Source organism: Genypterus blacodes, unplaced genomic scaffold (genome assembly GCF_046128005.1).
Source record: "Genypterus blacodes isolate CSIRO-AG114 ecotype Tasmania unplaced genomic scaffold, CSIRO-AGI_Gbla_v1 ptg000111l_1, whole genome shotgun sequence".
In the NCBI taxonomy this organism is placed as follows: Eukaryota; Metazoa; Chordata; class Actinopteri; order Ophidiiformes; family Ophidiidae; genus Genypterus; species Genypterus blacodes.
Genome location: NW_027466915.1, coordinates 4,593,264 through 4,611,810, shown reverse-complemented (window position 1 = coordinate 4,611,810; position 18,547 = coordinate 4,593,264). Strand labels below are relative to the sequence as shown.

At 40.3% G+C, this 18,547-nt stretch overlaps 2 protein-coding genes across 2 annotated transcripts in view; one reads left to right on the top strand and one right to left on the bottom strand.

Moving 5' to 3' along the window:
* Nucleotides 1-303: 303 nt before the first annotated feature.
* Nucleotides 304-4,514, top strand: vps26c (VPS26 endosomal protein sorting factor C). The gene is made up of 8 exons (XM_076161421.1): nt 304-587; nt 1,096-1,239; nt 1,439-1,588; nt 2,189-2,269; nt 2,485-2,559; nt 2,646-2,796; nt 3,586-3,738; nt 4,388-4,514. Exons 1-8 carry the CDS (start codon nt 531-533, stop codon nt 4,468-4,470), a joined length of 894 nt encoding a protein of 297 aa, XP_076017536.1. The 5' UTR covers nt 304-530; the 3' UTR covers nt 4,471-4,514.
* Nucleotides 3,752-18,547, bottom strand: part of ttc3 (tetratricopeptide repeat domain 3) — a 28,942-nt gene continuing 14,146 nt past the window's right edge. The window contains exons 21-46 of the mRNA XM_076161418.1: nt 18,371-18,497; nt 18,043-18,165; nt 17,862-17,963; nt 17,557-17,649; nt 17,400-17,464; nt 16,741-16,877; nt 16,091-16,411; nt 15,291-15,566; nt 15,135-15,178; nt 14,655-14,711; nt 14,505-14,587; nt 14,276-14,431; nt 12,164-12,719; nt 12,001-12,069; nt 11,752-11,901; nt 10,997-11,136; nt 10,610-10,678; nt 10,291-10,387; nt 9,637-9,740; nt 9,451-9,535; nt 8,732-8,827; nt 8,275-8,441; nt 6,816-6,930; nt 5,631-5,735; nt 5,192-5,284; nt 3,752-4,821 (exon numbers count right to left, since the gene is read on the bottom strand). Coding sequence (XP_076017533.1) covers nt 4,711-4,821; nt 5,192-5,284; nt 5,631-5,735; nt 6,816-6,930; nt 8,275-8,441; nt 8,732-8,827; nt 9,451-9,535; nt 9,637-9,740; nt 10,291-10,387; nt 10,610-10,678; nt 10,997-11,136; nt 11,752-11,901; nt 12,001-12,069; nt 12,164-12,719; nt 14,276-14,431; nt 14,505-14,587; nt 14,655-14,711; nt 15,135-15,178; nt 15,291-15,566; nt 16,091-16,411; nt 16,741-16,877; nt 17,400-17,464; nt 17,557-17,649; nt 17,862-17,963; nt 18,043-18,165; nt 18,371-18,497 — 3,541 coding nt within the window. The 3' untranslated portion in view covers nt 3,752-4,710. The remainder of the gene's footprint in view (nt 4,822-5,191; nt 5,285-5,630; nt 5,736-6,815; nt 6,931-8,274; nt 8,442-8,731; nt 8,828-9,450; nt 9,536-9,636; nt 9,741-10,290; nt 10,388-10,609; nt 10,679-10,996; nt 11,137-11,751; nt 11,902-12,000; nt 12,070-12,163; nt 12,720-14,275; nt 14,432-14,504; nt 14,588-14,654; nt 14,712-15,134; nt 15,179-15,290; nt 15,567-16,090; nt 16,412-16,740; nt 16,878-17,399; nt 17,465-17,556; nt 17,650-17,861; nt 17,964-18,042; nt 18,166-18,370; nt 18,498-18,547) is intronic.

The window sequence follows — 18,547 nt, the reverse complement described above, 5'->3', positions numbered from 1 at the left end:
CAGCTGGTCTCAGTCTGGCGGTGTCAATGTCGGCTGACTGTGGTGAAATGCAATGATGACCACACCTTCTCTCCAGTCAATCTTGTATTGCTTTTGTTATCATTTGTGCTTGATTTAAAGCAGATTTGCCATGAAATGTCATTTGACGTTGATTCGAGTTGGGTACTGGACATTGAAGTGGCTATAATAGACCCACGGGAGTTATGCGGTGATGACCCGCCCCTCGCTACGATTTGCCGCTGTCGCGCAAGACTTCATTATGACAGTTCTGCCTCCCAGATTCGAATGACCACGTAAGCATAGCGATGCAAATCCTCTCACAAAGCAAGAGAATTCATCTTTAAAGCTGCCCTTGAAATGAATTGGTCATCTACTTCTTTAAAAGCCACATTCCGTCAGCTGACTGAAAACGTCGCTCGGCACGTGATTATTCCCGGAAATAAGCGAGTCGAGCCACAGTTATTACAACCATTGTGTTTAGTTTGATATTTTTATAAATGTGAGTTTGGCTGTAGGATTAATAGGAAGCCATGAGCGTCACTTTGGAGATCAGATTGAAAAGAGCGAATAAAGTGTATCGTGAGGGGGTGAGTAAGCAGCGTTAACGCCGCGCGCGCGCACACAAACAAACACAAACACAAGCTGAGCTAGCCTGAGCTCCTCGGGCAGCAGCCTCCGACGAGCCAGAGGATCAGAGCTCATTACATCTCTTACTAGAACTCAACTCCCTTCTCTTACTTCGATGGCGTCATTTTTAATTGTGATTTATGAAGCCTAAGAGAGTAAACCAGCAAACTGTGTCCTATTACTCCCCGCACATCAACAGATCAGAATATCTCTGGCTCTTAGTCCATCCATCCATCCATCCATCCATCCAATCTGTTAGAAATAGAAAGAACAGGTCTCATAAACGGACATGATTTATAAATACTATTTGTTTGTTTTTGTTGTTTGTATTCAAAGTTGTAAAAGTAATTTCTGGAATATATGGTCATTTGGTACACTGATCATGTGGTGATGTTCGACTACAGCTGTTGACGTGCACATGAGGTAGTGGGTGGCAGTAGTAAGCTGTGTTGTGGTGTGTTTGTGCAGGAAGTGGTATCAGGTGTCGCAGTACTGGTGTGTAAGGAGGCGCTGCAGCATCATGGTGTTTCTCTGAGCATGGAGGGCCTGGTCAACCTGCAGCTCAGCTCCAAGAGCGTCGGGGTCTTTGAAGCTTTCTACAACTCTGTCAAGGTGAACTCTAATGTATCACAATCCATAAACCATTACAGGTCCATAAGTGACCATCCAGGAAAATATGACCAATAGCTGTTATAAACAGAAAGTCAAGACTGTTTAGCTGTTCCTGGGCAGTCTGACTGCAGTCTGACATGCAAGATTCACCACCTTTGGCTAACATTGATCACATATCCATCATTGTCTTGTGTCACAGCCCATCCATCTAATCAGCAGTAACATTGAAGTGGCCAAAGCAGGAAAGATCCCAGGAGGAAAAACTGAGATTCCCTTTGAATTCCCGCTGCACACAAAAAGCAACAAGGTTCTGTATGAGACATATCACGGCGTCTTTGTCAACATTCAGGTGAGCTGTAGGCTTCGTGTTATATAAGACAAGTGCCAAAATGCTTCACACTCACATTCACATCTGTGACAAAACTGAAAGTTGCTCATTTGAATTCGAAGATTTTATATCAGTTTAGGAGCATTGGTTTTACTTCTGTCAATGTCAGTAAAAACATGAACCCAGAGCTTTGATTATTAAACTGGTAAGGAATCAGTTTTCCATGTACAAATGTAGCTGACAGTGATGTTTCTAGGAGATGTGATTCTCTATGATATAAAACAATACAGGACGGCTGATCAGTGCAACGTGGGGGTGGGGGGAAAGGCCCACCCTGCAGTAGCTCTGCGTTCGCCTAGGGGCGTGCCCCCCACCTTGGGAACCACGGCTATAGCTGTTGGCAGTAACATGCTGGGTTTATCATAACAATGCTGACCATCAGTGGCTTTATGAAGGAGCTGAGTTATCATGGTCTATGTTTAGCCTAGTATTGTGTAGTTACCATTTTTTATAATTACCCCTAGAGATACAGTGTGTTCTTTCGTCTGAGAAGTTTCAGTTTGTAGGTCTGCTGTCAAGATTTAGAAGAAACACTCATCATCTCTGCACTCGTCCTCTCAGTACACTCTACGTTGTGACATGAAGCGCCCCCTGCTGGCCAAAGACCTGAGCAGAAGCTGTGAGTTCATCGTGCACTGTCAGGTGAGACACACTTTCAGTAATAACAATAATTGATAGCTGCAGTTTTTCAGCATCATGAGTCACAGCAGAGTAAAGGAGAGCTCACATGGACGTGTGTAGCTTGCTGTGGTTGGGGCCCATTGTTGCAGCGAGGGGGGGCCGGGTCTTTACGACAGGTAAAGTGATAAGGCTCTTGAGTTCTGATGATTCATATCTGCTTTATCTTTGATTTTCAGCCGCAGAAAGCTAAAGTTTTACCCACTCCAGTGGATTTCACCATCACTCCAGACACCCTGCAGAACGCCCGGGAGGTGAGACTCTGTCCATGTGATCACCTCAGGCATAGGTTTCATTTCAGACAGACTGAGCCGATAAGCTTGTTTTGCTTTTATTTTAGAGGAGTTTGCTGCCAAAGTTTCTGATCAAAGGTCATTTAGACGCCACAAACTGTGTGATCAGCCAGCCGCTGACAGGAGAAGTTGTGGTGGAGAGCTCAGAGGTTCCTATCAAGAGCATCGAACTGCAGCTGGTACGAGTGGAGACCTGTGGTGAGTTCATGATGTCACGTGAAATCTACATGTACTGATACAGGGAGAGTTTACGCTGAACAATGTAATGTCACTTCTTCAGGATAGTAAAATCTCATTAGATTACGTATTTATAAACGCATAGCAAGGTCATTTTAGTTCCTATTATATTTTCAAATTAATTTAATTTTCAGGTTAGTTTCAGTTTAATTTCTATTTATTTTTGGTAACATCCATCATTTAATTTTTAACTCAAACTCAACCATTAAAAAGCATAATTATTATACATTCAAAATGTAAAACTGACAAAAGACTGTATCAAACTCAGTCTCTCCTCAGTTACAGTATACTGCTCCTGTCTTTAGTCTGTAACTTTAAGTGAAGATGTATATCTGTAATAAAATATTCCTGTACCTCCTCCTTTAATAGGAGGTAAGAGTATCAGAAAGTATTTTGAGCATAATTCTCACTGAAAACCAGAAGGCTCTGCTCTCTGCTGTAGCAGTTTGTAAGTATGACACCAGAACTTGAGCTCCTTCTCTGGCAGAAGTGACATTTTGCATCCATTAGCTTGTTTAGGGAGGAGGAATGGCTGCTAGATGGACAGTTTTCAATGCAAGAACTGAAATAATACATTTGTTTGTACTTATTCATGTTTGTAGGAGTGTCACTTAAAAGTGATAGACTTAGACATATACAGCATGTATAAAATGTTAAATATTGATAATCAGGAACAGAATCAAGGGTGTGTAGATTTGCTGCATACTGTAAATTGGTAGGCACACACATTTTGAAAGTGTGCGCGCGCAGGCTGTGCTGAGGGTTACGCCAGAGATGCCACCGAGATCCAGAACATCCAGATTGCTGAAGGTGATGTCGCCCATGGCCTCTCCATTCCCATCTACATGGTCTTCCCCAGGCTCTTCACCTGTCCCACCCTGGAAACCACCAACTTCAAAGTGGGTCAGTAAAGACCTTCACCTAAACCTAATCACATTTATTTGTACAGCCAATATCACATACAATTTTCGTTCATATTGCAAACCTAATCGTGCAGAGCACATTGTACCATTATGACCCGAGTCGTTACTATGGTTACAAGCATCAACACTAGGGGCCTGTACTACAAAGCACAATTACAGCGTTAGTCAGTTATGTTGAAGCTCAAGTCTGATTTTTCCGTGTCTCAAAGCTAACTCACTTCCGATCTCACTGTCGCCACAGTAACTCACGCCATCTTGGTCCGGAGCAGAACTTGTGGGAGGTTATGCGGGCTGAAATATAAAGCACTGCCTCGACCAATCGCCTCACTCAATAAAGCCTATAGTACCTGCAGGATGCCATTTCCCTTCCTTTAGGGGTGTTCAACGTGCAAGGCGGCGATGATATATAGATAGCTGCAAAATAAGCTTGAATTCTCAGAGTATATTCTTTACCAATGCTACAGATTCTTAGCAGAAGGTAGACATGTATGTATTCTTACATGCTTTGCTGGAATTGCAACTCAAACAGTCAGAATAATAAAGGAGCTACTTTGATAAGCAGAAACATGGTTAGTCCAGCTACTTTGAACTCTGTGTGTTCTCTGCTGATTAAATGTTTTCACTTACAGAGTTTGAAATCAACATCGTTATCGTGCTTCATGATGATCATCTGATCACAGAGAACTTCCCCCTGAAGCTGTGCCGGGTCTGAAATGGGTGCAGAGGACGACCCCCCCCCCCCAAAAAACAAACAAATATGCACATGTATGGGCGTTAACCCACATCATACAGGAGTGAACTATTAAACTGGGTTTATTTTCCGAATTAAACTGGCTAACTGTTGGATTTTTAAATAAAAACCAGGTTTCTCAAAAATTACATATACAAATACTGAACATGCACTTTGGTAATAAAATGATGCAAGCATTCAGACGGAGAGCAGGGTGAAAGGTCACAGGGCCTGACGTCGTCTGCCTGGCAGCATGGGAAACTCTTCAGGCAGCAAGGCGTGGTCTCTGCAGGTAGGGCAGGTGCTCTGCTGCTTCAGCCATGACTTTATACACTGACAACACATACAAACATGTTCAGGCTGTGCTCCACGCCCAGCAGTGATCCTGGCCATAATCAAAGGCGCAGTTTCATGAAGACAAACATATATTTTATAGTCATGAAGTTCTCAAATCTCAACTAGGACATTAAGGGGCTTAAATTCTACACACCTGATTACAAAGACGATGAAGTGACATTTTGGAATAATCCGTTTTTACAAGGGTTTACAAATTCTGAAGATGTCTCTGAATGTATAAACTGATTCCTCATGAGAATGGGTTGTGGCTGAATTATACTCCCACAAGAAGCTCTTTTCGCTTAAACTAATATCCATGAATGTAAATATGGCAGTTAGGGTTAGCTTGGCAGATGTGAATCCTCACCTTCTTATGGAAGCTGTGTCGACACTCCAGCACACATATTTCATCTGGATTCATGTCTTCGTGACAGATGATACACGGATCCTCAACGTTGAGCTGTAGGAAACAGTCTCAGTTACTTCAGCGCTATGCAAATACATAAGCACATGTTATTCAGGAGATGCTGCACAAAGAAATGAACTCTGATGTTTTTAACACAATGATTTACTTCATTGCCTCATTGGATTTTTTCTTTTTACAGTTTCTGGGAACTACAGGGTTGGGGCGGCTACATACTTGTGTGCTCAATATTCAAAACTTGGCAGATTTCCCAGCTGCATTTCAAGGGGCCTCATCAAAGGTACATTGCTGACAAATATCTATGGCATCAACTGTCTTGAAATGCAACTTGAAGTGGAAGGGTGAAGCACCTGAAAAGGCTTCTTGAAAGTGTGTGACTTACGGCGTTGGAATGCGTGGTTCTCTGGGGGCCCACTGACTGCCAGGCTGAGGCGAGGTTTAAAGGGGGTGTTGCATGAGCTTCACTCCCACTTGGCATGACGTTTGACTGAAAGAAAGAATGTAGTATTAAACCATCATCCACATGTTCACAGTGTTTCCTCAGCAACAACCAACTGCACTTGCTGTTGTCAACACAGGTAACGTGTATACATAGCACACACATGCCTGGCAAACTACACAAACACCCTCATTAGTTCTTTTCATCAGGGAATAATTGAGCTGAAACTAAAAAAGCACTTAACTGCTGTTAAGGCAATAAACCAAATGGCAAAATCTGGAGACGTATGACGATATCAAGTGATAGTTATGCAGTCATTAATCTCCTTATACCTAATTAAGTAATATTCTATCCACTATAGTACAACAAAACCTGTTCATCTGTAAATTACCATTCAATGTCAACATGGAACTGCACAAAACAAGGATATATTTGATTATGTCTTATGTGATGACATGACCTAAAAAAACTAACTACAATGCATCAACCACTGAAGCCTGGAAGGAAAAACACCACGTTTACACAGCCTGCATATTTCATGTTCAGACAGCCTAGCATACAAATAAATCTTGGAAGATTCACAGTGAATATTAGTAAGTTCTGATTTAGAAGGTAAAGAAAATGTTCATGTTTGTGTTTGTGTAAATGGGACCTGTATTAGTTAAGTTCCAATGGTTGCTAGCCGCCTGGTCCACAGTAGAGTAGACCTCTAGTTCTGTTTACTGCTCTCCTGCTCAGGCCTTATGAGCTCCATTTCTGGGTAAGAGGAGCTTGACAATCTGCTTAAAGCTTTGTGAAGGTGGTGGCTTTCATGCCCATGGAGAAAGACTACCCCTATTGCACATTACCACAGTGCTAGTCTGGGTTATGGTTGTTGTCATGGTTATGGAACCTGAAAGTCCCCTTAGGAATCTGGTTATCATTTTAGTTGTGTTTACAGAGATGACTTTTCTTTAAGATCCATCAAAAACAATTTTAATATAAAATCCAGCACTGGGTCTGCTTAGGCTTAAGAGGTTAAATGAAGAGGAAAATGCAGAAATGAGAGAAGATGAAAGAACAATGAATGAATTGTTTACCAGTGAAACAAAGTAACACAAACAGCAACAACAAACGGCTCCAAACTACCTGCTGGTCCAGGATTGTTTGACTCACTGCACCGACCACATCTTGCAACGTCATGCTGCTAAGGCTGCCCCCACAGGACCAACGGAGCTCCTGAATAAACTGCTTCAAGTCTGACCTGCACACACACAAACACCCAGTTGCTGAACTAGCTTTTTTGAATTGTAGTGAAGATGCATCTCTACATTTTGTCACTGTGCTCCCCCACGAGAAATGGTGAAAATGCACATGTGCAGCTTCAGCAGACTAGCAGTGATTCCTTTTTAGTTTTGATAAGTTGAGTAAATATGAAATGGCAGTATTTCCATTAAATTATGATTTATGAATCAGGATTTCTCATCCCACGTGAAGATCGGAGGTCAACATGGAGCAGCTTTCTACCATCTCGTACAACTAGTAATCTTTCATGTCCTCATATTTGTCTGTGTTCCACAAAAACCAGCACTGCTGATGCTTTGTGAATCGCCATTCCTCTCAGTATTTCCAGACAGACAGTCACGTTGGATTTGGCCTTTGATAAATACTTACCATCTATTATAGCAGTAATTTTTTTTCTCCGATTCAATTTTAGAAATCACAGTCTCCTCTAAGGTCAAGACAAAATCTGTCCGTAAACCTCACCTGATCATCTCCTACCTGGAAACACAGGACGTAATGTTCTGTCTAAGCACCAAGTCTAAGACTGATTTTCACAGACGGAACAATCTGCCTCTCTTTAATTGGGAAGATAGATGTTACAATGAATGTTTTGCCTAAATTCCCCTGTTCTATGTTTCAATCAATTTCTTATTCTTATCTAAACATTTTGACTCCTTACAAAAAAATGATGAGCTCTTTCATTTGAGGTGCAAGGTCTGAAAGGATCTGTAAATCATTGGTGGTCGAAATTACCAAAATTTCCATCCTTTTACTGGGCTTCACACATTCAAAAAATACGTTATTTGGTTGATTTCTCTCACTTAGCCTGGTGTAAGATGGAAGCTCAATCTTGCTGTACTTTATCCTGTTACTTCTGTTATATACTCCTCTCTTCCAACCAAGATTTCAAAGTAAACCAAAAATCCTGTAATTCTGTAATAATTTAAGATTTGATATCAATTTAAGAAACATTTCAAATGTTTCCCTTCATGTGTACTGTCTGAGTATTACCCTTTTTTCCTATGTTATGTATTCCACGTTTTATGTACTTTAAAACAAAAAGAAAACAGTATACTATATATACAGTATATATACATTTCTGTAGCTTTCTAAGTAAAATGTTGTGGTTTGTTTTCAGCCTAATACATGCATTTCAAAACTTGTCTGAGGTCGAGATTACCAGGGGAAACAATATTGAACAATTCATTAAAAACATGTTGACATGGCTCTGCTGTTGATAAGTGGTCCTTGCCTTGAGAGCCTTAGGAGCCAGCATGGGCAATTATCTCTTAAACTGTCACTAGTGGATAACTGTCAGTGTTACCTGGTGCAGTCAGGAAAGATTGAGGTGAGGTGCTCCATGGCCCTGTCGAACACAGTCAGAGGGGATTCTGCCTGAGCTCCTCCTCTAGCAGGAGCAGCTTGTTGACTGGAGGATGTCGGAGCAGAGGACACCGACTGAGGAGGAAACTGATTGGCTGCCACAGATGGCTGTAACAGAAAACAAATGTGGATAACGGCTAACATATTTCTGATAAATATGTTCTCGAAAGAATCATCAATTACTACTAATATAAAAATGGGCAGACAGCAACATCCAGCATGTCTTATGTCTTCAGCTATTTTAAGTTGACTTGTCAAAATTGTGTATTTAAACTTTTATTTTTTCCAAACATTTCTACATCTAGAAAATACATTTAAAAAATTCCTGACTTTTCCAGGATTCTCATGATCATAGAAACCCTGCATGGGGGTTAAAATTATATAGTGGGCTTTCTTACTGGTACAGCCAGAGGAGGGTTGATCACATTGACTAGAATCACTTTACTGGCCCTCCTGCCATTCTTCACTCCATCCAGCTGCTCCTGGTACTGGATCTGAGGGTCATGAACAGAGTCTCACACAAGAGCCAGATATTTTCTTTAAATAAAAATGGAATCTAAATCTTACTGCTGTAACAAACATGAGTGGTACACTTCAGGCAGACTCAGAAAACACAAGATCATTTATTACTTTCATTTATCACCTCGACCATGGAGATTCTGTTTTCTGTTTGTGTTAGTAGGATCACTCAAAAGGTTTTCAAACTATTTTGATTAACCTAAAGGTAAAAAATGGCCCAGGTAAGAACACAATTCATTTGTGGGCTTAAGGAAATTGGATCATTATTATTAAAAAAAATCCCACATTTTAGTTGTTGAATTTATTTTGTTTGCAATTTATTAACAGTGGTGTTTTTAAGGCCGATCTGTGTTGCTGATCGAGTTTGCATACATAGCTGCATTCTGCTCAAGACACACAAAATGCATGATTTGTTATGGGCCACGGATTTTTTTTCTAGAAAAACATCCCAATACTGGGTATGTACATCAACAAACCAAACATCCTAATGAACTGGGAGCAACTTCAACTATTTCTGTTACAGAGAAAAGTCATAAGATTGCTTCTGCCTGTAACCCTGCCCCCCTTGGAATGTTTCCTGCAAATAATCTACTTTTACCTGAGCTGTGGTAATTTTCCTTTGAGCATCTTGAATATTGGCTCTGCAAGTGTTTCTCACAGCATCCAGGTCTTGGGGTGGAAGTCTAGAAAAAAAGGACATACAACAAACAAATCTTTGTTAGCATCTAGTACACCTTGAATGGAAGAGACAGAAGAGGAGTGATTCAGCCATTTCTCCACCTACCTTGGTGCTACTTCCTCCAGTTTGGACAGCATGTCTGTGGCCTCCGTCAGTTTTATGTGTAGTCTGTACAAATCCTGGTCCATGCTGCTCTCAACCACACACAACTACAAAGAAAAAGGCAATTTTAAACCTTGTGTTAAAAGTTTGAGTGCAATCACTGGAAAGGGAAATTAGATAAAAGCTTAACACAGTGGTTCCCAAAGTGGGGGGCTGCAGAGCTATTGCAGCTGGGGCGCGGTGCAGGATCAGAAGATGAGCGATATGAATAAGTACCGCCTCAGGTAAATTAATGAGGCGGTACTATCATCAGACCGATCGTCCCATTTTGTTTTTTAGCGTCGCCCGTGTTGTTTATATCGCCGTCTTCTCCCCCCTGCCCCAAATGTCAACTCCTTTTCATCTCAGTTCAATTCAATTTGCTAGTTTCCACTGTAGAGTCATATTGTATGAGAAGTGAAGAGTTGCATATTGTTTATCTGAGGTGATTTACCGCCGAACCTGAACTACACCTGCAGGTAACATGCCTCAACGCTAAGCCACTACCTGATAACACTATCTTTCGTCAATCATCACAACTTAAAGACAAAGACTAATTTCATTTGACAGCAGCCTTGTCTTCTGGAACAATCAGCAGTAAGTGTGATTGTGATCTACCTGCGCTGCGCAAGACCTCCTGGTTTTCTTGGTCAACACATCTTTACAACGCTTGATCTCATCCTCCAGGCTCATCTTTTCAGCTGCTGACTGATTACTATGGGAAAATGGAAGAACAGGTGAGGGGTATGTATGGTCAGTAGACATTATGCTTCACAAATCACTCAACACTTACCAACTCTTTTTACAACACTTTTTTGCCATTTGTTTTTATTGAAGCAAACATTTTACATGACATTGCGCATACAATTATAGGATATTTTTGAGATCATTTTTTATACAGAAAGAGGGGAAAAAGGAGAGAGAGAAAGAGACTTACCCCAACTCTAAGAAATCATTCAGCTTTGCCTCAAAGCTGCTCTTCCTTTCTTGTATGTTTCTAATGAGACTGCACATGGCAAAAATCACAATTGCAAGGCATTATTTCATGTAAAAACCCTATGTCAAAAAACCCTGTACATCAGAATCAGAATCAGTTTTTATGATCTACAAGATTAACAATAAGCAAGGCTCTAGAAAAAACACGTCTTCTCACACCAACATCCAGATGAAAAATAATATACTTTCACCTATAGATAGGTTTATGCGTTAGATTATTTCAAAAATTCAAAACTATCCTCAACTATCTGCATCAAATATCGATTAAGGAGATTGCTTAGAATTTTCATGCCTAGTACAGACATTATCAATGACCTATGACACATACCTGTCCTGTTCATTTACCAGCTCATCAATCACCAGCTTCAGAGACTTCAGCACTTCCTGGTTGGCTTTCTTCTCCTTCTGGTCCTTTTTCACCTCCTCTTCCAGCTTCTGCTGGAACAGTGCTAGCTCTTGGTTAGTCACCTTAACAAGAGAAAACACAACACATGCTAAACCCTTTCTTACTCTCATCAGAATTTCCATTGATTTGTGTTTTGCGTAATTTGAAATTACAAATTGAAATTTGTGTAATGTAAACACTACAATTTAGAAAATTGGATTGTTGAGTGTTGAGTGATGCTTGCTTGAAGTGGTTATGTCAGAGATCATGTCTGGCATTTCATGTCCGTGCAGCAGATGTGCTAACATCGACCACATGTACAGAACATTGGGATGACGCTCTAGTCTACAGTTACTTTACAGTCTATAGTCACTTCACACAGTTATGTTATTGTTAAAGTTGAGATGGCACAGTTACGGCTTAATATTCCTCATAGAAGATGCTTGTAAACCATTCTCTCATCGGCCCATTTGGATGACATTTGGTCACCTCCTTATGGACAGATTTGAAGAAACAGAAATCAATTCCCAAAAGCTACTAGATGGTAGAAAGCTACTCCATTTTTCTTGTAATCTTAATAATGCGGGATAAGAAAGGTAAGCCATTTAACATAACTTAATGGAAACACTGCCAATCCAGATTTAACATGATTTGCTATTTGCACTTTTCAGGTATTATTACAGGAGTTGGAAGCCTACTTGTATATTGGCACTGATCTCCTGAATCTCTTTTTCCAGGGCTGAGATGTCATTTTTGTGTCTCAGATTGACTCTGTCATAGTCATTCTTCATGTTACTGATCTGCTGCTCCAAATCACTGCAGCCCTTTTTCTTTTTGTTGATGTCACCCTATAAGTGTTAAGAGGATTCACACATTAGCACAGGTCATAAACATTAAATACTGTATAGTTGCAGGTTACCTGAAGTATATTTACATATGAAACGTACATGGCTTATCTCAAAAGGCTTGTGAACTTTTGTATTCACAGCTACACTCCTTGTGGTCTCCTGAGATGTCTACGAAAGAAAAATGCAGATCAAAACTTGAGCAATTCTGAATATTTTTAAGATATTTGGTAGATTTTCGAAAAGGTGAGGAATTGTTATTAACCTGTGTTGCTTCATGTTTCTTAAAGCCTTCCATAGTTTGACAACTTCCATCCACAAACTTACAGGCATCGAGATCTAGCTGTCCAGAGTCACCAGCTAAAAGGTAAGGTATGTTATGTTGCTGTTTGATGTTAGTACAGTCAGAAGAGAGACTACTCCATCTCGAAGATTCTCTGCTCTCTGACTGGTCAAGCTGAGAGCCAAGTGTATAAGGACATGGGAGAACAGGGTGGAGTTCAGTGCTTGAAGATAAATAATCTTTCAGATAACTTGTGAAAGCAGGTGGAGAGGACGACTGAGAGTCAGGCTCTTCGATGATATCCAGGTCATCTAGGCTAGTTCCATGACCAGCCTGCTGCAGACAGACAGCATGCTTAGCTAGGCCAATACATCTCCCCATCTTTATGAAGCGAAGAGACTCAAGGAGGAAGGGCTCAAAGCCACCCGCATCTTCAATCTTCAGCTGAGCTTCAGCTGGGAAATGTTCCAGTTCACCCACCAGCAAGGGATCCTGAGCCATCAGAGGGCCATGCTCCTCCAGGATCTGGTCAAAGTAGCTGTGGTAGTAAAGTATCACAATCAACTTCAAATATCAATTCATTTTGGAAATATGAATATAACAAATTGACAAATATGACAATCCAATACATAATCTAAAAGCTTTACAGTAAACAACCCTTTTCTACAATAGTTTTGATTCCATAGACTTGTTACAACTGTAACAAGTGTAAGGTCCATATTATTCTGAAATGTATCATTAAGCAACGTGTGGGACGCCATTGGTGTAACAGTTTAGATTACAGTGTCTTTGTAAGTTTGTTAGATGACATCATTACTCAATGTTTGGATGGATACCTTTGATAGTGTGATGCCAACTTTGTCATTTATTGAAGTAAGATTTAGAGCCCGATACCGAGCAACATTGCAAGCAATACACAAGCATCATCACCTGAAAAGTCGGTCCAGACACCCTCTCTACGTTTAAAAGTAGGCTTACCCTACCGGTCAAGCCAGATGGCCACCAACCTAAAGCCTGGTTCGGCCTGAGGTTTTTCCCCTTAAAGGGGACTTTTTCCTTGCCGCCAAGTGCTTGCTCATGAGGGATTGTTGGGTTTCTCAATGCTGTGTATGCCTTGAGATAAACTCTTGTGATTTGGTGCTATATAAATAAAGTTGAATTAAAAAGTGGAAACACCCTCAGATGAACAAGGACAATTGTCAATCTTATGAAAAGACGCATTGCAAACAAGTAACGTACATGAGGAGCTGTAGGAAAAGCAATTGGCTAAGTGCTGACGTTGAAGATTGATGCCCGAAATGTGCAAAGGGATGTGTGCATGCATGATGGACAAGTAATTTGCACAATGTTGAAAGTCTTCTGTCCGAGGAATAAAAATTAAGAACATCAGAGCCAAAACCCGTGCATTTCAGTTCTGATAGGTTGTATTACTTTACAACCTTTAACAACACTGTCTTGTGCACCCCTCTAGTTTATTCTCATAGACCATGAGATGAGGGTGCCGACTCGGCCAAGTGTGCAACGGCGTACTTGCCAGTGTCGGCTAACTCTTAACGATACGCTAAAAAAAAAAAAAAAAAAAAACTTTTTTCTAAAATAGCAATTCCAGCTGCCAATAAAGGTTATCCAAAAGTTCAGGAGCATTGCACTGCAATACAAATCCTTTATCAGATTGTTCAAACACTTAACAGAACTGAGGCCAAACAACAATCAAGATGAATTGTACTATTACAAATTGTACCAAGCAAAGCAACTGCTCCATAAGCACTATGGCTCGCCAATGCGTTCATGGACAAGGCTCTTAACTAGCCACAAAGGCTTTGAGTGCTTTGGAAATGTTTCTGGTTGGATGTTGCAAGGACATGGTTAATAAGTTGACATCACTTTGTTAGTATGATGACACCATTATCCTTTAAGTAAGCTCTATAGCGGGGCATGCCAACCCAGTCCTACGATGGCCACTATCCAGCAGGTTCTCTATCCTGCCTTTAAATTAATTTCTTGCATGTTCCATGGTAGCACTCATGAGACTTTGGAATACAAGGTGCAAGCAATTCCAATCACTGCAGTAAAAAATTGACGAGCTGAACTTACTCATACAAACTTTCTTTTGTTGGGTCAGGGTTGTTGTCCAAAATCTTTTTATAGTGACCTTTGTGAGTGGAATAAATGTATTGGTCCTCAAAATCAGCCACCTGTTCTTGAAGGTGACTCGGTACACTGAAGGGATCACTTGGGTGAAGAAACGATCTGTTGACAGAAATACTACAGGTTAGAATTATTCATTAAATCTTAGTATTTTCCTGTGAATTGTGACACTTACAAAGAGTCATCCTCATCAAAAACATCTCGATCCCATTCATCTTGTGAAGGTGCGTCGTCCATCCAAGACATAGCAAAAACACCCTGAGAGAAAGAGGAGGCATGTTACCAAGGTAAACACAACACAAAAAAATATTTCCAAATCCCTCACCTTTGGCTCTTTCTGTTTCTTTTTTCGGCCTCGGTTCTTAGTCTTCATGGGAGAATTCTGAAATAAGAACAACTTTAATGACACTGCCAAATACCTACTTAGATGTTTACAACTGATCACACAAATTCCAATGGTGGAATTTATGGACTTTCTTTTCCTTGTCGTGATTATTTGAAAGAGCTGGCTGAAATTGCCAATAAAATACATCCACAGACAGTGACATTAGCGGCAATATTATTAGTAATAAAAAATATTAATACTGTGGGGGAAAAATATGCAAGTTGACTGCTAAAGCTAATTATCACTACACTAAACGTTGGGCCACGCAAACAAAAACACACAAAACCTCCATGGCAGAGGTAATTTTAGTTCTTGTCTCCACTTGCTCTCTTACTGTGATTTTAAACTTTTGCAAACTGCACAGTATCTTCCTTGTATCATATCAACCAAGTAACGATACACTACATTGTCATGACTTACATTTTGATTTTCATTAGACTTTTTTAAGACTGAAAAATGTCCATCTGAAAAACAAAGGAAAGGTTAAATTGGTTTACAAACCAACCAATAAAGGAAAAAAAAAGGAATTTCGTTCATTCTAAAACTTAAAGGTTGTTCCATCCAAACCCATCATACCCATCATATCAAAATATTCATCCAGTATAGTGTGGCAGGACAGATAGTCATTCCTATGCTCTTCAAGAGTCCAGATAAAGAGTCTCCTGTCCTCAGCTGGAGCCTGTTTCAGGTGTTCAATGGCAGTCTGCCCAACGCTAGAAAATAACTCAGGCCTGGTACCAAGCTTTTCTTTTAACACATCCTGCAGGGGGCCAAAGCGGAGCAGAACAGTCAGGTCTAGCTGCTGGAGGTGTTCAGAATATCGTTCAATGAAGCTTTCTGCAGCATTCAGACCTAAAGAAAGCGGTACACAATTAGTTGGCCATGTCATATTCTCAAATTCATCCCTGACATTATACTGTATATGGAAGCATTTTTTTTTTTTTTACAATTTGATGTTAATCCATTCACAACATTCTGCCAGGGGGGGTGGCTTCTACTTTTCAAGAATGTCAAGTACAAAATGAAGATACTATACAATAAAGAATAGGAGGCAAAGCAAACCAACATGATTTATAAAGGAAAATTCACATTTCAAATTTCATTACTCGAGGGAGACTATGCTTCCATATGAAAAAAGCTGCATTCCTAAGAACAAATATCAGAATAATTATTCAGAAAAAATGCAAATACTAGTGCAGTACTTTGGGTAAGCCCTATGCAATGTAATTACCATTAGAATTTATAGAAATTATCTTTCCAAAAATACAGTATATGAAGTTCATACGAGTTGTATGCCACTGATCTTTTAAATTCCTGCCTGCCTAGCTTTCAAGTGCAATAACTGCTCATATTTGGAGTGAAAATGTTGAGGCTACCTGCTTTGTTGAGCTGGCACGCCCACTCATATAGTCTGGGATTTATATCCAAACAGCTACTTAGGAGCTGGATAAGGACACGAGCCAAAACTCTGTTCTTCCTCTCCAAGACCAATTCAACACCCTGACCAAGTGTCTCCGGCGGCTCTGACTGCCAGTTCAGGATACCCCCCGATATCTGGTGGCCTCTTGACCAGTCCAGCTCAAGCCAGGGTTTCAAGGTCCTGGTCAGGGCTGACACACTGAGGCCGCTTTCCACTCTCAGCAGCTCCATATACTGACTTATCTGCAGCAAAACTCGATCCATGTACTGCAAACAGACTGACAACACAGCACAAACAAAATATAGACATAGTATGCAATAAACACTTTAGAACATCTGGCCAAACTGGAAATGTGGTAATATCATGTTACAGTTGAGACACACGCCTTTATCTGACAATTTCTTTCACCAAGTTGGCATCTCGTCACACAATAAACATTTCATGAGGAGGAATATTTCACAACTGCTCACATGTATCTGCTGGACAACATAAAGTTGGGTTTTGCATTTTTCTTTTAAATTAAGAGCAACAACCCAACTCTTCAGAAAAAATACCTGAGCACCCATGAGAGTGAGTGTAACAAGCATTTATAAAGGTGTATGGTACCTTTCTGCTCACTCTGGGATGCTGAGTCTTCTTTCTCCTGCAGGATATCGTCAGTGATAACATGCTTATCTCTGAATGACTGCCTACACTGCTTCCTCCTCAGTCTGTGCTCATCCTTTGATTTTAACTTCTTCACACTGAAAGTTACAGAAATATGACATGATCGTTATTCTTCCATTATATAAAGGACAAGTAGTGTCAATGTACAGTATATCTAATAGACACATCTTTGTGTGTTCTGCAATAAATGGAAAAAGGTTGTTTTGTTTCAGGTCCACTTCTCCCAGCCTTAAAGGGAAAATGATTACATCTTACCCCACAACCAGCAATCTTGTGTAACATCAAGAATGACAAGTTTACAACTTGTTAATACGGCTTTGTTTGCTGCTTGATTGCAATTTGCTAAAATAGTATTTCCCCATTTTTAACACCACGTAAATGAAGCACAACCATCAATAATAAGCATTTGAAGAAAGTGAAAACATCATGTACCCTAACAGATCTACGTCAAAATCTGATCAACTCTCTGATAGCCTATGAGATATTGAGCTGAGGGATGGAGACATGCAGTGGGGAGCTCTTGATGGAAGAAGAGGCAGCCATGTTGCGGTTAAAGACTGTACAGACAGTAGCATGAAATGATTGTGCTTTGAACGCACCTTGCACATTTCTGATTGACTTTGGGCTTCTTTGGAGGCTGTGGTTTAGTGATGGCAGCCTCAAACTGAAGAGACAAAGTACTTATATCAGTAGTAGTAGTATTGTGTCAGTCATCAATACAAATGCCTTAAAAAAAGTTTCAGACACGTTTCTTACCTTACATTTCACCAATCCTGTTGGACCAAAGATTTGTATATTACAAATTTGGCCACCACAGTCAGGAGTCAGACATGCTTCTTGGAGGAAATCCTGTTCCACAGTCACATGTGCGTACAGGTTTATAGTAGTTAATGAAGCGTGAACTGTTACACAAGCAATATTCCCCATACTCAACCATACATCTGTAATCCTGCTTAACATCAGTGTTGGGTTCATAAAATGATGTTGTAATTTGTGACATTCAGCACCTTTCAAAATGAGTGATGCCCTTTAAGATAAGCTGTAACAAATTCTAAATTTACCTTTTCATTCTTTTCCAAGAATGATGTAGTCTTGAAAGTTTTCCAACAGGCGATGTGATACTCAACGATGCACCTTTCACAGCAAGATATTCGAATAAACCCCTACAGAAAAACAGACCAGTTTTAACTGCATCTATGCTTTAAGCTGTAAACACATATTTGTTTGGCTGCTGCTAGGTACCTTAAAGTCTGGGTCAGTGAAATAGATTTCCTTCTTGAAAGGACCAAGACAATTATCAAGACAACAAATGGCATCTGGTACAGGAGGAAACTTGCACAGCCCTACACCATTTTCCAGAAGATCCTGGAAAGAGACGACACACTCGTCTTACACAATTTCACATATTGGCATTTAATTACAAGCAAACTAAACAGAGCATAAGGCTGGGCAATACAAGTTCCTAATAAGAAACATTTTTGGATTTCAAGACATGAAAGGTGAGACATGAAGTTGTTTTTTACTGCGTGCTGTATCAGCGGCACAGTAATAAACCTGTATAAGAACATACCATGAAATAGTCCTGCTGTGTTTCTTTGATGATGTCTTTTGTCAAAGGCCAGGTGAGTTTACCAGGTGTTATTTGTTTTCTGGCCATCTGCAGGGCATTTGAAAACTGTTCCAGGGCAACTGCAAACCTGCCAGGGGAAAGTTGGAAGCTGTAGAGTATGAAAAGGCACACTATGAT

Bases quoted from the DNA above. Each gene is read 5' to 3' on its own strand.
- vps26c (XM_076161421.1), top strand. From the start codon at position 531: ATGAGCGTCACTTTGGAGATCAGATTGAAAAGAGCGAATAAAGTGTAT. The intron at 1,240-1,438 runs GTGAACTCTAAT...CTTGTGTCACAG, and splicing joins CTTTCTACAACTCTGTCAAG to CCCATCCATCTAATCAGCAG. The intron at 1,589-2,188 runs GTGAGCTGTAGG...TCGTCCTCTCAG, and splicing joins GCGTCTTTGTCAACATTCAG to TACACTCTACGTTGTGACAT.